The 18,141-nt window shown below is 42.5% G+C and overlaps 1 protein-coding gene across 1 annotated transcript in view; it reads right to left on the reverse strand.

Moving 5' to 3' along the window:
- nrxn2b (neurexin 2b) overlaps positions 1 to 18,141 on the reverse strand; it is a 655,074-nt gene that overhangs the window by 343,868 nt on the left and 293,065 nt on the right. The window contains exon 9 of the mRNA XM_064325221.1: positions 10,086 to 10,109. Coding sequence (XP_064181291.1) covers positions 10,086 to 10,109 — 24 coding nt within the window. The remainder of the gene's footprint in view (positions 1 to 10,085; positions 10,110 to 18,141) is intronic.

The raw sequence follows: 18,141 nt of genomic DNA on the forward strand, positions 1-18,141 counted from the left end.
AGCCCTAAACAGAAAATGTGCTAAGCTGTCTTTATGTTTCCTATCTTAAATCGGGCACTAAAATCTTGATTATTCGCTCCTTTATGAGTCTTAAAGTAATTCAGTTGAAAATTGAAAAACGCACTCAGGCGTCCCCTTCCGCGCGAACGAGAACAGAAGCGCACGTCCGGGTTTCCGCGGCTTGATTGACAGCAGCGAGCGCACGCGTCACACACCCGTACCACCGGGCGAGCTCAGGTGCAGCACACCCGGTTCCTCAACAGGTAAGCCCAGGTGTGCGTGGGACGTCGGCAGCAGGCAGGTCACCTGCACAACACCACAGTATGAGCCAATGAGAAGGGTGAATACATAAATCAGAGTTATTTGTCCTTCAGGGAGACGGGTTACAGTACTTTTATTTTTTTCCCCCAGCTCTGCCACAGAGAAACCTGAAATGACCCCAGGCCACCAGCCCCATATTTCTTAGAGCCTTCTAGTTGCTAAGTAACTCAGCAACTAGTCACTAAATTGGCGTGTTCTCAAAATCCCTCAGAATGACACACTACATCATATCCAGATCTTGTAGTGTATCATATTTTTTAATAATATGGATGTCTCTTGATATATGTACATATTTCCCAGTGGTGTATCTATTATATAAAGTACACTTCTCTTCAGTACATTCGGTACCATGCCTTTCCTTAAGTGAAAGTGCATTGATTGACTGGCCCTCTGTCTGAAGACATCCCTGTGCACTGCGGTATCACAGCTGCAGCACGCAGAGGAGGACCCACTCAGGGCACATGGGAGAATCACATAACCATGACATCACATTTCCCATCGCACTCAAGGGTCATATTACAATGACCTAACATGTTTCCCAGCAGACACAATGTCTGGTACATGCATGCAATCTCTGACCTGCCAGGAGCATGGTTTGAGGGGAAAAAAGGCCTTCAGGTAGACAATTAAACCCCACGCAAATTCTCAGGACCAATCAAACGGCAGCTCTTCGATGCATCTGCTCAGTTTAGAGCCTAATCCAGGTTTTTGTGCTTTACATTCTTTTTCCATGTAATCTACTCTCATGACATGGCATAGAAACAAACCAACACCCAACACTACTACACTAGTACTAGACAACACTACTAGAGTAGAGTAGTCCTAGAGTTAAAAAAAAAAAAAATCAATGAAGATCACCATTGAAAAAAATTTATAGCCTAGAACTATGCTTAATCCATGTCTGGGAAACCAGCACAGTGTAGCTTGGATTAGCCATGTCTCTCCTGTCAGCCTAGAATCAGAATACTCCCCCAGTCACTGATGCAAGCAGGACTTACTACCAGTTGTTCCATTACAGAATGGAGAGACTTGTGTATGAATCATGTTTACCAATATACTGTGGTAGCAGTGATGTCAGGTTTGTGCCTGAGGATGATCTTGTTGTTTAGAAACACGACTGAATTGCCTGACACATAAAATCCTAGAGTGGCACACACAAATAATTTCAATGGAGAACGGCGAGCTTAGAGAGTAAGCCTTGATATTTTTACACAGTGCACAACAATGACTTGCATAAACCATGCACTTGCCTGCCAAGGATTCACAGAGCTTGTTCCTGATCAGAGAGCAGTTTAGGGGAAAGCATTTTGTCAGGATGTCTTTTATTCTTCCTTTGCCTCTCATGAAAAGCTCTGACTAAGAGGTAAACCAGACGTCGCCCTCCACTGGAGGAAACTGGTACTTTTCTAGGCAGTCAGGAGGTACTCTACTGTGCTCAAATGTAGAGCAATTAATTGATACATATAACCAATAACTGTTATTGGTACCTGCTTCTGAAAGATCATGGCTTTGCTGTATGTGCATACATGTACATTTTACGAGCAAACATGTACACGTGCGTACATATTACTGAAGTAGAGTTGAGATGCAGTGCTACCGGAAATATCATCATGCTACATTTGCTGACAGTGTAAAGAAAACTGTAGTCTTGGAATGTGACTCAAAAACACACACATTGTGTTGTAAAGACGCCATTATTTAGAAGATACGCTATTTGATTCCCATGAACAGCCTACTTGTTCTTTCCAGTAAAAATTATGTTGCAATAATAAACACGAGCCGTTCAATTACCAGTATGAATAGTGCAAGTCAATAAAAGTTTTATATCTGTGTCGGACTGTTTAGCAATAACCGGGTTTGTACAGCTGTGGGCCCTTTAAAAGCCACGTAAATGTCACGCTCTTTCCTCTGAAACAGTGCTGCAGCAGCACAAAAAAAAGTTCTCTAGTAAAGTCTTTTTTTTAAAGTGCTTAAAATGGGGGGGAACCATCTTCCACTGACATTATAAAATCCATAAAAGAAGCAACTTAAGTGCAGCAGGTAGACAGGTTCATTAAATAGTCGTTCTAATGCCTCGGTAATGTGATAGACAGTAGGTGTCATAAATGCAAAATTTCTCCACAGGCAGAGAGAGAGAGAGAGAGAGAGAGAGAGAGTGTGTGTGTGTGTGTGCGTGCATGTTCATGTGTCTGTGTGCCACATTTAAACTGCCACATTTAAAACCATATTATCAATAGATGGATCAAGTTACTCTTCAAAAATTAGAATGGAATTCCTCTTTAAGGTACTGATGGCCAAATGAACAAAACGATTTTCAGGTCTTTGTTGAGCACCATGAAACCACTCAATAAATCTTCATTTTTAACTTTTGCTCTTTTTGTGATTCTGTCCACCAGTATAAATAACTTTTTACTCATGATAAATGTTTTATCATAGCAATGTGTAATAAAGTGATATATTACACATAGGCATGATGATATATAAACTTGACACTTTTATATTCTTAATGCAACACACGGAACTTATACAAGGGTACCTTGCAGTACTTACATAAACAATATAACATGCACTATGTTACATGTACCATACACTGATTGAGTGTTTTTCTTCCCTCTGCGGACAGTATGTTGTGCTATGCAAGGTGCCAATAGGCCACCTCTTGAAGCTATCTGTCTGGCTACTTGCTTACAGTTAACAGCCTTTGTACTGATGACTAATGTTAATGATATTGAATATACGTGCTTTTGTATTGCATTTATCACCTTAATAAAACACATCTGTTTCTGAACGTATTATATGACATATCGGACACGGAGGCTCTTGAGCACAGCTAATGTAAGACAAATAAGCAAGTTAGAAACATTAGGCTTAAATGCAATTACTTCTGGGAGTCTGTGCAGCATGCCCAGCAATGAAATAATATCTCCTGGAATAGGTTCAGTCTCACCAAACACCTCTGTGCCAGTCCAGTGCTCCACTGTAACAACGTCAAAGAAAGGCGAGTCAATTTGCAAGAAATAGCATCATAAAAATCTCCAGCATTCAAACGTGTTGAATACTACTTTCAAGCACCCCAGATTTATTGTATTCCAGTTGGAACCATGCGACTTGCATTTTATCTACATTTATACAACTCCAGCTGTTATGCTGAACTGTGAAGTTCACAGTGATTGATATGAAAATATGGCACTTTTCAGTCACCGTAGATACTGGAGTGACAGTTTGAGCTCTACGTCTGGGTCCAAAGCCATCTGTCACAATCTGAAATGTTTAAATAGGTGTGGGACATCGCTCAAACGTGACTCGAGCGGCAGCAGAAAACACCGTTCAACACTTCAGAATCAATTTGTCCCGCCAGAGAGACAGATTCGCAACCGACTGAACGCGTGAGGTCAGAAACCAGAGAGAGTTTGACATTTTTAGCCGATGTTTCATTCACCACCACAGATCTTAGACAACACAAGCAGTCTGACTGTGCCTTTGGTTTTGACAGCCAGGACAAAAGACAGGTTCTCCCTCTCTCTTGCTTGCTTTTACTCTCTCCCTCCCTCTCTCTGTCCCTCTGTCTCTCTCCCCTATCTCTCTCTCCTTCTCTTTCTCTCTCTCTTTTCCTCTCTCTCTCCTTCTCCCCCATCACCAGTGCATTTCCAGCTCAACCACAGTTCATTCACTGAATAGCGCTGGATTATTTATTGGGCCACTTTATGTACTATGTGACACAGAGAAGTGACACATAGCTGAATTGCTGAATTATTTTGTGGAAAAAGATTTCATGTTTTCTACTATACAATTTTTGACTGAGCTAATGTCAGATACAGTAAGTATTGTATCACAGAAGCATGGGGTATACTTTATTCTTTCACACGCAGCCCGTGGTTGACTATTTATAAATTTGAGAAACGCTGTAATATAAGCATTTAAAAAAAACACCAACGGTAGTGTTGCAAACCCTGAACTAAAGCCGTGCATTTGCTCTCAAACACGTTTAAATCAAAGACATGCGCGTAAATCAGAATCCCAGAATACCCCCCTCCTTGGTTAACAGACACCCTCGTGTAATTTGAACACATTATCTGTTAGCAAAGCTGGAAATTCACAGAAACAATTCCGGAAAAATACCTTTGCCCGCAGATATGTTAATGCAATTATTGAACCAACAACTTTGCAAGTAAATAATTTCACAGTACTAACCCTGATAAATATAGGACAAACATTACCTTGCGCAAGAACGTTTCGGTCCTTGCACAAAATAAAATTCTCTGTGATTCTGTTGAAATAAATACATTAATAAATCAAATGGAAGATTAATTACTGGCTAATGTGAGACATTCTTTACGTTGATGCATTGGACCCATCTTATATTCCATATACGTTAATATTAAAAACGCATTGACAACCCATTCTTTGTCATTGTCTTAGAAAAACAGCCTCTGCCTCTGTCCCATAAATAAGGCTGTCAGGAGCACAGTTAATATTTCATACAATCATTCAGTTTAATTTGGCAACGAACCAACCGGTTCACAGTTGACTGACATTACAGGATTATGTGACAATAATGTTGCAACGTTACAATTATTCATTATTTTTGCATCAATAATCTCAAGTCAGGCAGAGTCTAGCTCTACGGGAGTCTGTCAATGTAAACATAAAGCACTTCAAGCATAAAAGAATTAATATTTTAGAATTTTTTTTTCAGGGAGGGGGGTCTACATTCATTTTCTTTAATGAGCAGGCTTGCTGAGAATTTTTAAACTACTTAAAAAGTCATCTAAACCTTAGGATATCTCTCAAAACCATTAATTACCAATTTACCCAAATTTATCATACATTTTACGGAAATAAATATCATTTGCCTATCATGTATCTGTGATGCTGGGCCTTCACTGATACATTTCAGGTGAACAGATTAGAGAGCACAACTCCGATTGGTCATGACGGCCATGACTTGGCATCACCCCAGCTGATTGGCTAATGCTTTATGTTTGCATTTACGCAAGTTGCTCAGGATAAGAGTGCTTCCTAAACGCCTGAAGGTAAATGCACAATAGCAGTGCCCGTACTCTGGATTAAGGTGGATTCAACCTGGCTTTTAGGCTAGCAAACTACAACATGGCTTTTTAGCACAGCAAGCTACACAAATGCATTTAGCATGAAAAGCAATCACCACTAGAGCTAGAGATGCAATCAATTAAGCATCACCACATCATACCATACCAGTCCTATTAGCTGCTTTGCTATTTGATGATGACTTGTCTCGCAGTAATGATATGGGAAGCCCATCATATCATATGGAGTTGGGGCTGTCTGATTCACCTTTTGGACTGAAGTGTCTTCCTTACCTCTGTCAGTAACTCACCTGTTCTCCTGACAAGTTCCGTCTCTTGGCTGTGGTCAGCCGCGAAGGTCAAGTGAGATCGCCAATGCGAAGTTAAACGCGGTAAAAAGAGATATTTTTGGATACAATATTTTTTTCCCCACTTACCTGTCCTGTTGTTCTGTCATTCCTCAGTCATCCCTCAGTCATAGCAAAGATGATTTTTTGAAATAGATAACGGTCCACTAACAGACTGACTAAACACCACGCACATTTCAACCGCGTTGTGGCTTGACACATCATGGGACAGCACAGCTTCCTTTCGAGAAAGTGAGCTTCCTGTTTCCTTGGCATATGTGCATGGGACAGGGATGGCCGAATAAGAGGACACCCTCGCCCCCCTCCCTCCCCTCCCCTCCCCTCCCCAAACACACAGGAGCACCCCAGTACAGACCACTGTTTGACACTGGCCCGGTCTGAATCCCATGTCAGGTGACTGGCAGATGGAGGGTTATCAAACCCTGAGCCTGCAGGACTGGAGGAGGTTCCCGTTGGGTCAGCTTGCTGATATGAGGGCTTTGCTACAGGTGAAAGTTTATCCCCCCAAAAATTTTTAAAGATTAGTTTGACGTTCCCTTCGGTTTCCTGGTGTCCCTACGTTAGTAAGAGAGGGGGCGGAGTGGGAAATGGGGGGGGGGGGGGCCTGTCCGTATCCTTGGAGACCTGTTCCAGATCCAGAAAGGCTGGGAGGAGGGGAGATGGGGGAATATTTGTGTTGACGGTGTTAAGGAGTTGGGTTGGGGGGGGGGAGGAGGGGGGTGAACGGAATCGGTTAGTACTTTAGTAAGTAAGGGAGAGTCAGACACAAAAATGGTTGTTAGTACAGTTACAACAAAGGTTTGATTCGAACAGTAGTATTAGTAACAGTTTTAGTAAATTTAGTAGGCAAGAGTAGCACAATAGAGCAATCTTGAAATTTCTCTGCAATTTCATTTGCAAATTTCCTGATTGGGTTTTTCAGAATAATTCAATTTGAAAAAGTGGTTTTTTGTTTTGGATAGTAGAAAAGAAAATTATCCATCCAAGCTAACAAGATGAACACAAGCCATGCACGTCAATGATGGCATAGAAAATGATCGGACATGATAGTAGTATCATGATACAAATCAAACTGACCAAACAAAGAAACTAAATATGACTTTTGACAAAAAGAGGAAGAGGCAATAGCAAAAGAAAACAGAAAGGAAGCTGAACAACGTTGCAGTGAGGGCTACGGAATTAAGCGCGGATGGGGTCAACACGAAACTTGACAAAAAACAAAAAAAAAGAGTAAAAAATCACGTCCACGTGTGCGTGTGCATACGTACAACACGGCACACGCCCAGAAGCGCTGACACCCTTACTCGATGCAGACGTTAGCCACGCTAGCCAAAAAACCATGCAACAGAGTGCAAAGACCAAAAACAAACAAACAAACAAACAAAAAATAAAGATACGTATTTACATAAAACAGACCAAACGGATGGAGTCACCACAGATAAAATGATCAAAATTCAAAGGTTTAAAGAAATGGAAACTTTGAAGGGAGGAGGGAGGAGAGGCCTTCATTCCAACAGCGAATAGAGAATAGAGAAACAGGGGCGATATACATTTATTACAATGAATGTTAAATTCATATTTAAATTCAGGTCTTTAGCATACCTATTGTGATTTACTTTGTATTGCCTGCAGACCACACTGTTCCCATAAACACAAATTAGTAGATCTGTACTTCAGAACTAAAAAAAATTCCAGAAAGTTCTGTTCTAACAGGACTGTCTGGCTTCTCTCCGACAACTTAACTGTGACGGCCGGATGATTAACCTTAATTTTACATCAAATTGCAAGTTGCTATTCCCTGCCGCTCTGCTCAGGCTGAATTATATCAAATCTACCTGGTGCCTTTCGCTCATTGTAGCTGATAGCTCCTAAACGCACCCGTTCCAAATTAAATCATATTTTTACACGTGGCTCAGGACCCAGAGTTCAATTATTTGAGTCCTATGAAGCAGTCACTCCTCCACCCTCACCCTCACTGAATTATTTTTCTCTTTATGATTTTTTTTTTTCTTTCTCTAGTTGTTTAGTATGGTGAGTTGTGAGGCTGTGATTTGTTTTAGTAGGTTATTGTTCTTGAAATCCAAAACAAGATAAAAAAAAAAATACAAACCTAATAATAATAATAGTAATAATCATAATAATAATAAAAATGGGAGAGAGTTATCTATCTATATTGAGAATAATCAAATAAAATATACATGTATATATGTATAGTTCCAAATGTTAATGTCATATTAATATACATATATACCCACAAAAAAGTAATTGGGTTATTGTCAGAAGAAGGGGAGTTAATTACTGCATGCAGGAGTTGATCCCGGTTACAGAGTTAGTGTTAGTGCTGATGAAAACTGATAGCAGATTGGACACAGTCCAGACATTTTCCAGAGATTTCCCAGAAGGCCATGCAGCAGTGGGAAGAGAGGGGGAGCGAGCGCCCATGTTTTCTGTGAGTTCCAGTGACAGGCAGCGAGGAGGAAGCCTGCGCCATGTGAAAGTTTGACGTACACTGACGGGGGCGGGGGGTGGTGGTGGGGGGGGGGGTATTTCTGCGGACTGTATGTACCTGCTGAGTGACTCTGAGTGAGGCAGCAGCACATTCTTAGAAAGAAGTAACCCAGAACACAGAGTCCTTACGAGCCTCAGTGGCTGCTTGTGTAAGGGTAGCTGAATACAGCCGCCCTTAGGAGCAAAAAATAGCAGATAAATGAAACAAATACTGCAAAAGATTCAGTTAACTGTGTTTATTTTAATACTGTGTAGATGAAAAAGGTGGTCAACCCACTGCTGATTTTGACCAAATATACGAGCCGGGATGGCTTTGCAAATGGAAAATAGCCAAATGGCAGTCTCCATGCAGTTCTTTGGACAGACATACATGTAGCTAATATTGTACAGTGAGTTGTGACTAAGAGTTGTGTGCTAAAATAGGTTAATTAAACTCATTTTCCAACCCACATGCCCACAATATATTTGCACATGCATGCATACTGATTAGTTATGCAGCAGCTGACTGATCATATAGAGAAGTTAAATTTGACCAAGTTGATTCCTGTAAACGCTTTTACTATCTGTCACTATTACTTTTTATTGCTGGGAAAAAAAAAACCAAAAAAAAAAAAAAACACGTGCCCCAGAAACACATTGTCTGCTTCACATGTGCAAATGAAAGTCTGCATTTTACTGAGCACCTAAATGTAGATGTTGGAATTCGCTTACATGTCAGTCTGTGTCTAACATTCCCTATTGCCATGGCAACCAAAATACCGTAAATCAGACTTGGTGCTAATGGGGTCGGGACCTTTCTTGAGATTCGCTTCATTGCTCTGTATTTAGACACTAAATCAAGAGGTCGATGGTTCTGAACTTCATAAACTGTTGAGAGGACGTTGGTTGCTAACAAGCAGTTTTGTGCAAGCTTGCCACAATATCAGAACGGTTCCATTGGTAACTAAACATTCGCTGTGGGCTTCTCTCAGCCGAAAACGAAAAACTTAAAACTATTTAGACGACTGGTGGTGAAAGTTGCCTTACTTAAGCAGTTACCTTGCCTAATTTTGTTTGTCAGTAGATGGTTCATGACGTAGCCATAATTTGCGAAATGATTAAATCATAGCAAGTAAGTAAATATTTTGCATAGAGATCCAGGTTTCATGATGGAATGTTATTTTAATATGCGGTTTAATCTTATAAGCTATGAAGCAGGTACACCAAAAAAAAGGGTATAAAGACAATCAAAGATTCAGTCAGTCTGGCTGCCTGTCACTGGAATCACATTAACATAATTATTATGTTTGGTTGGGCATTCGCAAGATTACGGTATTTTTGTTAATGCAGATTTGGTGGTTAAAAAATAACATTCATAGAAAATCATTTAAGTGAATCATAGACTTTATCTCGTTTCATATTGGCCAGTGGGAAAGCTAATGTCATTCTTTATTTCTTCATAGGGACATGTGAAAAAAAGGAGAAAAAACTGAAATATTTTTAAAAAACTAAAAATGCTTCTGTATTCTAAAACTGAATCCTTTGGTTTGTTCAGGGGCCACATACCTCTTTCTGGGTAGTTCTGCTTTTGAAAGAGGACATTGTGGACTACTGGTTGGAAATTAAGGGATGAAGTAACCAACCAAAAAAAAAAAATAAATAAATAAATAAATAAAATAAATGGGGAAGGGGATCCAGAAAAAGTGAACGAAGAGTTTGCTCGCTACCTTGAATTCGATGGCAGTTGTATTTTTTTTAGAAAACGCAAAGAAAATAGAAAGAGATAAAGAAAAACCAAAACCCAGGGCAAACCAAGGTATAAGACAATTAGAATGATATCTACCATATAATGCAGTTTGTTTACCATAGCGTGTCCAATGCCTGCGTGCTTTAGGAGAAAACAGGGGAAGGGGAAAGGAAAAAAAGAATGACAAACCATGAACTCAACAAAGGGCACTTCAACGGAAAAACTACCAGATTCTGCTTACTGACGAAACACGCTCATTTGAACAAACAAACAAAAAAAAAAAAAAAAAGAGAACACTAACCAGTCCATCCAGAAAATTTCCTAAATAAATGTAAAAAAAAAAAAATTAAAAAAAAACAATCTCAAAAAAAGATTCTTTGCAGTTGTTGGTCCAAAAAAAAATTAAAATAAAATAAAAAATTCCAAATAAAGAAATTAATTTGAAAACAAATCATTGTCAAAAGGTTGAAAAGTAAAATTATCAATAGGGTTGATTTTATTATTTGAGTTTTTTTGGTTTCTACACAAGTAGAAAAAGCCAACAAATGACTCACATTCCGTGAATGAGACAATGTCAGTCGTTTCAAAAAACAAAACAAAACAAATAAAAAAAAAACAAAGGAAAAAGAAAAAGTTGAAAAGTCTGGAGCTTTTTGTTAGTAAAAAGACAAGAGTTAGCAAATCAATTATCACATAGAAGGGTTAGGGACGATTAGGGGGCGGGGCTTGTTGTGGTGTGGGCGGGCAGTGGAGGAAAAACAGACAAGTATTAGTAGTCCTGAGAGTATAGTCCTGGTAGTGGGCGTGACTGAGGGGAAGGGTGAAACTGGAAGGCGATTCTTTAATTGTGGAAAAATGCCAATTTAAAGACATTTTATAGTATACACTAGTGAAAATTGAGAGTTGTTTTCCTTTTTAGATTTGGAGCATAGGAGGTGCCAGAATAGTACAGCAAATTTCAGCTGCCAAAGCAATAACAATTGACCAAGGTGTTCAACAATAACGGTGTCCAAAAAAACAAACAGAGCGACAAGCAGGGGTTAGGAAAGTTCAAATTACATTATACATTTCACAATAAAGAGAGAAAGAGAGGGATAGAGAGAGAGAGAGCGAGAGAGAGAGAGTGCTTCACATTGAACAAAGCAGGTGAACAGGATCTGCTGAAGCCACTTGAAGAGATATACATGTTAATCTTTATTTACATGACAATAAGTAGTCTTAACGCCTCGCTCTCTGTCCCTTAAAGAGAAAAGAAGAAGAAGAAAAAAAAGACATGAAACACAGCTGATACAACCCCCGGTTCACACCCGCAGTTGAAAGTCACAATGCTGGAAATCAACAATAACTTCATTTCATTTTTTTTTTTTTTTAACTGCAGCGTGGTTCACATCTTTGTTTCAAGGGCAATGCACCGCTGATCACAAGGTTAACAAGTTGTTTTTCTTCTGTCGTTCCTTTATTTAATTCCGAGGGTGAGAAAATACAGTGAAGTTGATAAAGCATTTAATTAACACAGCCACACGCAAACGCGGTGCACGTGCTAAACCAAGGTGTCAGTATGGTGCCAAAAAAATAATATATATATGGTAAACGGACTGCATTTATGTAGCGCTTTTATCCAAAGCGCTTTACAATTGATGCCTCTCATCTACCAGAGCAGTTAGGGGATAGATGTCTTGCTGAGGAGGGACACTTTGACACGCCCAGGGCAGGGATCGAACCGGCAACCCTCCGACTGCCAGACAATACCTCCTGAGCTATGTCGTCCCATATATATATATATATATATATATATATACAATTTTTACACATCAATGACAATAAATTCACTTAAGTGAGCAAAAGCAAAGAAGGAAGTGATGAAGGAAAGAAGTGAAGAAAGGAGGGATGAAGGAAGTGATGAAAGAAGGAGGTAATGAAGGAAGTAAAGAAGCAAGTGCTGAAGGAAGGAAGTAAAGAAGGAAGTGATGAAAGAAAAAGTAGAGAAGGAAGTAAAGAAGCAAATGATGAAGAAAGGAAGTAGAGAAGGAAGTAACGAATCAAATGATGAAGAAAGAAAGTAGAGAAGGAAGTAAAGAAGAAAGTAGAGAAGGAAGTGGTGAAGGAAAGAAGTAAAGAAAGGAGGAATGAAGGAAGTGATGAAAGAAGGAGGTAATGAAGGAAGTAAAGAAGCAAATGATGAAGGAAGTAAAGAAGGAAGTGATGAAAGGAGGAAGAAGGAAGTGATGAAGGAATGATGGAAGCAGGAGGCGGTGCATGAGGAGCGCACAGACACATGCTTCCCCATATGAGGGCCAGCTGGGATGCAGACTAAAACATTGGAGCCCTTTTGCTAGCTGTGATCGCCTCCCACTGCGAGTCTGTACTCCGCACTAATTGAATCATCTGGGATGAAAGACCTATTGTTGTTTCGTGAGGGGAAAAAAAACCTCTTTAATGGTGTAAATGCACAGCTACACAAACAGCATTCTCCGCATACATTATGAATGTGGGAAACCAATATGCAAAGAACTTTGTGAAAATTCTCTCTCTCTCACCCTCCTTTTCCCACCCCCTCTCTCTCTTTCTCTCTCTCCCTCCTTCTCCTCCCCTCTCTCTCTCCTGCACTCCCCCTCCCCATCCCTTTCTCTGTCACATTATGTCAACATTCAGGCACCACAAAGAATAAACTGTGTTGACCTGCGTATGTTTTATATTCCAGAGTATAATGACAGAGTGCTGGGCCAAGAATATAAAAAACAAAACAAATTCTGCTTCAAAGTGATCGCAAAGCTCAGTATTTAAACGAGCAATCAATACAAAAAAGTTTAATTATTTACTAAAGATATTACATTTATAAAAATTTCTGTATACTTTATTTTCAAATTTAGCTCACAAATTGGAGGAGGTTCTTCTTGGAAAATGGGATCTCCGCCCCTCCCCTCTGTTCAAACGTAGGAGGGACTGTTCAGTCAAAGCAGCCAAAGCGAGCGTCGTTGGTCTTCCTTCCCGCTGTGAAGTTTTCATCATCATGGAAAGCAGATGTGGAGCGTTTCAGAGTGGGGGAATGGAGCCACAAAATGTCCGCGAGAATCTCGTACGTTTTTAGCATCAAGAGAGCCGCAAGGATCCTTTCCTTTATTGAGTCATGCTTTCACTTGGTCTCCTCACCCACCATCTGTTTCTTTGTCTTATACTCCTTCGTACACGCTTCCTCTTCTCCTTCCGTTCTTACCATTTCTCTGGTCTCCCTCCCCCCTTTCTCTCTCGCCCTTTCACTCTCTCCCTCTGTCTGTCCGCCTCGGTCAACCTCTTTTAGAAGGCATTGCATGTTTCGACAAATTTTATCCACGGATACGTGAATGCCCGTTTCTGTGGGCCGAAATGTACCAGTAAAGACATTTTAAACCTCTCACTCTCTCTTTCTCTCCACCTTTTCACCTCTCATCTCATGCTTGCAAGTAATCACACTTGACAAAGTAGCTCCAGGTGAAAGAATAAATGTCAGCGCAATTATTGGAATGAAAGAGCGTACGGCTCGTGTGCATAACTGCTTAAACATACACTGTTTCTACTCACACTTCACACATGCACACACACAAACACACACACACTGCTCCCTCTTACACAAACACACACACTGCTCCCTCTCTCCTACACAAACACACACACACACTGCTCTCCCTCTCTTACACAAACACACACTGCCCTCTCTCTCTTACATAAATACACACACACACACATACACTGCTCCCTCGTACACAAACACACACACACACAGACACATACACACACGCTCACTACACAACGCATCACTAACACAAAGCATCACAACACACAATAGTCACAACACAAGCCCTACAATTAGTCTGAAAGTCCAGCTCAAGGGAGTGGGCCAGAAGTGCAGAAGTGAGACTGAACTCCCTGAGTGCTGGTGCCGGTGGTGCCGCCCCCTCTCTGCTCTCTGCCTGGAGAGGCTGGCAGGTGTCTGGCTGCTCGCTCGGCCGAAGAGCCCCTGGCGCTCCGCCCCTCCGTCCTACCGCCCGGCAGAATCTCGCCTCGCTCTTCCCGACAGGAAGCGGAGACGCGAGCCATCTGGCGCTCGGACCGCACGCCGTCTTCGTCCACGAAAGGCCGAGCCGCCGCCGCCGCCGCCGCCGCGCGTCAGGATGAGGAGGAAGACCGCCCGCCGCCCTTCCTCCTCCTCATCCTCACGGTATCGAGACGCAGAGGCCGCTCGCCGTGGCCTTTTCCAGGAGGCGACACTCCGTCTGCTGGAGAGCTTCCGGTCGCTAGTTTCCGGATGATTCTGCCGGGAGCGACCGAAAGCGCTGGAGCTTCGGAGAGATAAAGGTCCCTGTGTAACCCATGCAGAACCCGGCCCGTAGAAGCAGAGGGCCAGCCTGGGTTATCTGGCCTTGGGAAATAAGATGGTTTTTTTTTTTGTAAAGAGCAATTTAGACAGCCCGTATAAAGCATCCTATTGGACGACGGATGACCTGTCTGCTGCTCTGGGTCAGAGAACACATGAAAAAAAGATTTACCTCTGGAACTGACTGCTTTTGGGTCGATGGGAACAGCTCCACAAGTGCTGTCCTTCTTAGCGATCGAGCACACTCGACAGAACACGCTGAACTCCCTTGTGGACTGATTTGGAAGTGCAATGATAAATACACAGGCAGTGCTTTTTTTTTTTTGGTGTAATACGGAACTGAAAGGGTTAAAGCCATCTCCCTGGCGAAACCGGTCTGGAATGCAGCAACAAAGCCCTGTTGCTAAGAGACAAATTGCATGAGAGGACGGGGGGAACGGGAGGAGAAAAAAGGAGGTGCGACTGATTGGCTGATCGGGCCTTGCTTTCGATCGGACCGCGCGCGCACGGGCACGCTAAGCAGTTTCGGGGGTTAAAAGCGACCGCGATGGCCCCCGAAAGGTCAAAAGCCCTTTACCCAGCGGGGGCCACTTTCACACACAGCGCCTGCGCTCCAGACCAGAGGAAAGGGCGAAGGCGGTTTCGGAAGGAGAACACACACAGCCGGCCCTCCGACACCCCGGCGCGCGCGGTCGATCGTCCACGCTTGACACCCGCTTCACTTCAAAGGCCTGATACATTTTCTTTCTTTTTTTTTCTTTCTTTCTTTTTTTTTTTTTTTGAAGCGTCCTGTGATGAAATCTTCCGCGTCGTGCTCACCGTGCGGCCAGTTCCTGCAAGTCTGCTGACGGGATTCTTCTCACACGACCGCAAATCTGAATTATGGGACAGGCTCTGTAGATGCTGTAATGCCTTTTTTTTTGTCAATATACTGACACATTTACTGAAGTCATTAGTATAAAACAGCTGATTCGTCATAACGACAACACCACCTAACATGTACACTGTACATGTACCACCTAGCATGAAACACTGTACACTCTCATGTAACTAGCGAGAGTCACGTAAAATAATATCGACGCCAGTTCACGTTTAATTACGCTTGTTCACTAGTAACGCTGCTCTCTTCACAGAACAGTCTTTCTTCCCCATCGATCTTCAATTTAAGGGGTTATTCACTTACACGCAAAACAGAAAAAAAATTTTCCCCCTTTGCAGGAGGAATGAATTAGGGGAAGCAGGGAGAAATACTGCTGAAATAAGTACAGCAGTTATTCACTTCTGTCTCTGAGGGGCTTTGTGTGACAAAAGCTTTATCTTCAAAGACAGCGCATTAAAGAGCAAACCTTCATCACACCACTGCGTGCGTAAGCTTCCCGCTCGATCCTCAAATCAAACCGCCCCATTTACTCAGAAATAATTGCACAGGAAGCAGAGATCAGGGATTTTCTTACATCCATTCCCCACACAGGCAGATCTCATTTGATCATATCTCTGTCACAAAAAATGCATATACATTTACAATGAGCTCCATAATGTTTGGGACAAAAACATATTTTTCATATATTCATATATACATCTGCTTTCAGGTTTCGTGATGAAAACTTTGCAGCAGGAAGGGAGATCATGAGGCTCGCTTTGCCTGCCTGAACAGTTCCTCCTACATTTGAACAGAGGCGTGGGTGGAAATGATCATTTTCCAAGAAGAACTTCCTATAATATGTGAGCTAAATTAAAAAATAAAGGAAACAGTCACTGTAATGTGTATAATATCTTCAGGGAGGTGGCCATAGAGCAGTTTCTCTGTGGAAACTGCAGGAGCCAAAATGGAGGAATCTGACCAGCTGCACATTTGTGAGACAGGGACAGTGTGTGTGTGTGTATGTGTGCATGCTTGCATGTGTATGTGCACGTGCGTTTGTGTGTGCGTGCGTGCATGTGTTTGTGTGTGTGTGTGTGTGTGTGCGTGCGTGCGTTTGTGTGTGTGTGTGTGCGTGTGTGTGTGCTAAGGCAATGCTGACTGCGTGCAAGTACAGCTCTTTTCCGGCTGGAACCACACAAGCGCTGTCAGTGATTCCGGGGGGAAGACATAAGCCGGCGCACCGCCATCAGTGCACAGCTCTTCTGTCAGCAGTGAGGCCTCAGCCCAGCCTCCCAGAGCAGCCCGGCGGGGCACCCGCCCCTTCATGTCGGCGGGTGATAGCGCCATCATCTGCCAAGCGGAGGGACGCGGGCCCGCCGCCGCGCGCTAATCCCGGGGACGGGGGGGGTCAGATCGCGCCTCGCCCGCCTGTCCGTCAGCCGCGGCCCACAGGGACCGGGCCTCCTCCTTCCTGCTTCCTTCCTCTCAAACCCGTCTGCCTGCAGTACCTCCACTCGCCACTGGGTGCAGCTCTCATCCTGTCATGCTGTACTGGCTTTGAAACAGGATTTTTTTTTTTTTTTTTTTTTTTTACTGTATAGAAAACAAATCCAGATTTCACCTCATTTCGTCTGTCTCCAGGGTAGATGTTTTTTTGCCACTAACACACTCACGTATTCAGAGGACTTCTGGAGAACGATGTGAGAGGACATAACAGACGTAATTTAACTCTTTGTCGATCCGCTCTCAGATTTGGGAGAGCCTGTTGGTAATCGCCACTGCGACCGCGTACGCCTCGCAGTCTGATCTACAAGGCAGGCGATCAGAAGCGTCGCTACAGTACTGTGACTCTGAAATTCCCTCAGCGCAAAACTGCCACACAGACACACACACACACACACACATATGCAGGCACACACTTGCAGGAAAAGAACATGAGCTGCACATGCATTCAGACTAAAAGCTCTCATTAAAGCAAAGTGTTCTTGTACTTAACGGAGCCCGGTGCACTCCTCTGCTAATTTCCTACCTGTGAGTGATTGCATATGCTCGCTGTGAACCTGCTAAACCGCTCATTACTAACAGGAGCTCGGGTATCAGATGACAGTCTATATCCGTCTAAGCGCACGACAGAAAGCGCCGTCACATACGAAATATATATTTAACTGTAAATGAGAAAAATTATTTGAGGTGAAAAAATAATCAAATGCATTTTAATTCCTTGTGAGATGGCTAATTGCAACAGCTTTTTGTGGAAAGAAATCTTGACTGACATACACAAAGTATGAATGCACTTTAGTTCTACCCTTTGTGAAAAGTGACAGGTCAGAGTTTGTTTGTTTGTTTTATTTTATTTTTTCCCCACACAGTAGGCAAGATATCAAAATAATGATTGCACAATGGTAGCGAGAGAGAGAGAGTAAGAAAGAGGGTGAGACAGAATGGGAGGGAGAGAGATAGAAAAAGGGTGAGAAAAAAGAGATGAGAGAGGGAGAAAGGGAGGGAGAGAGATAGAAAGAGGGTGAGAAAACAGGGATGAGAAAGGGAGAAGGGGAGGGAGATAGAAAGAGGGTGTGAAAACAGGGATGAGAGAGAGGGAGGGAGTGAGAGTGAGAGAGAGAGAGAGAGAGGGAGGGAGAGAATGAGAGCGCAGCAGAGTGTAAAACAGAGAGGCGATAATTATCCTCCGCACTGGCATGAGGGAGCGGCAGTTGGGTGTTCTCTCTCTCTCCCTCTGTGACACGCACAAGCCCCCAGAATGCATCATCCACACGGGGTCATTAAGCCCGTGGGGGTGTGCTGGAGGGCCTTTAAAAAGTGCTCACTCTTCTCTGCTCATTATTCCGCGTGTACAAAACTACTTAAGCAAACGACTTCACCAATCAAAGATCCCGACCGCTTCAGACAGCAGCGGGAGGCGATTATTACTCTTATTATTATTATTATTATTATTTTTGCCT

The sequence above is a fragment of the Anguilla rostrata genome, chromosome 3 (genome assembly GCF_018555375.3).
Source record: "Anguilla rostrata isolate EN2019 chromosome 3, ASM1855537v3, whole genome shotgun sequence".
NCBI lineage: Eukaryota > Metazoa > Chordata > Actinopteri > Anguilliformes > Anguillidae > Anguilla > Anguilla rostrata.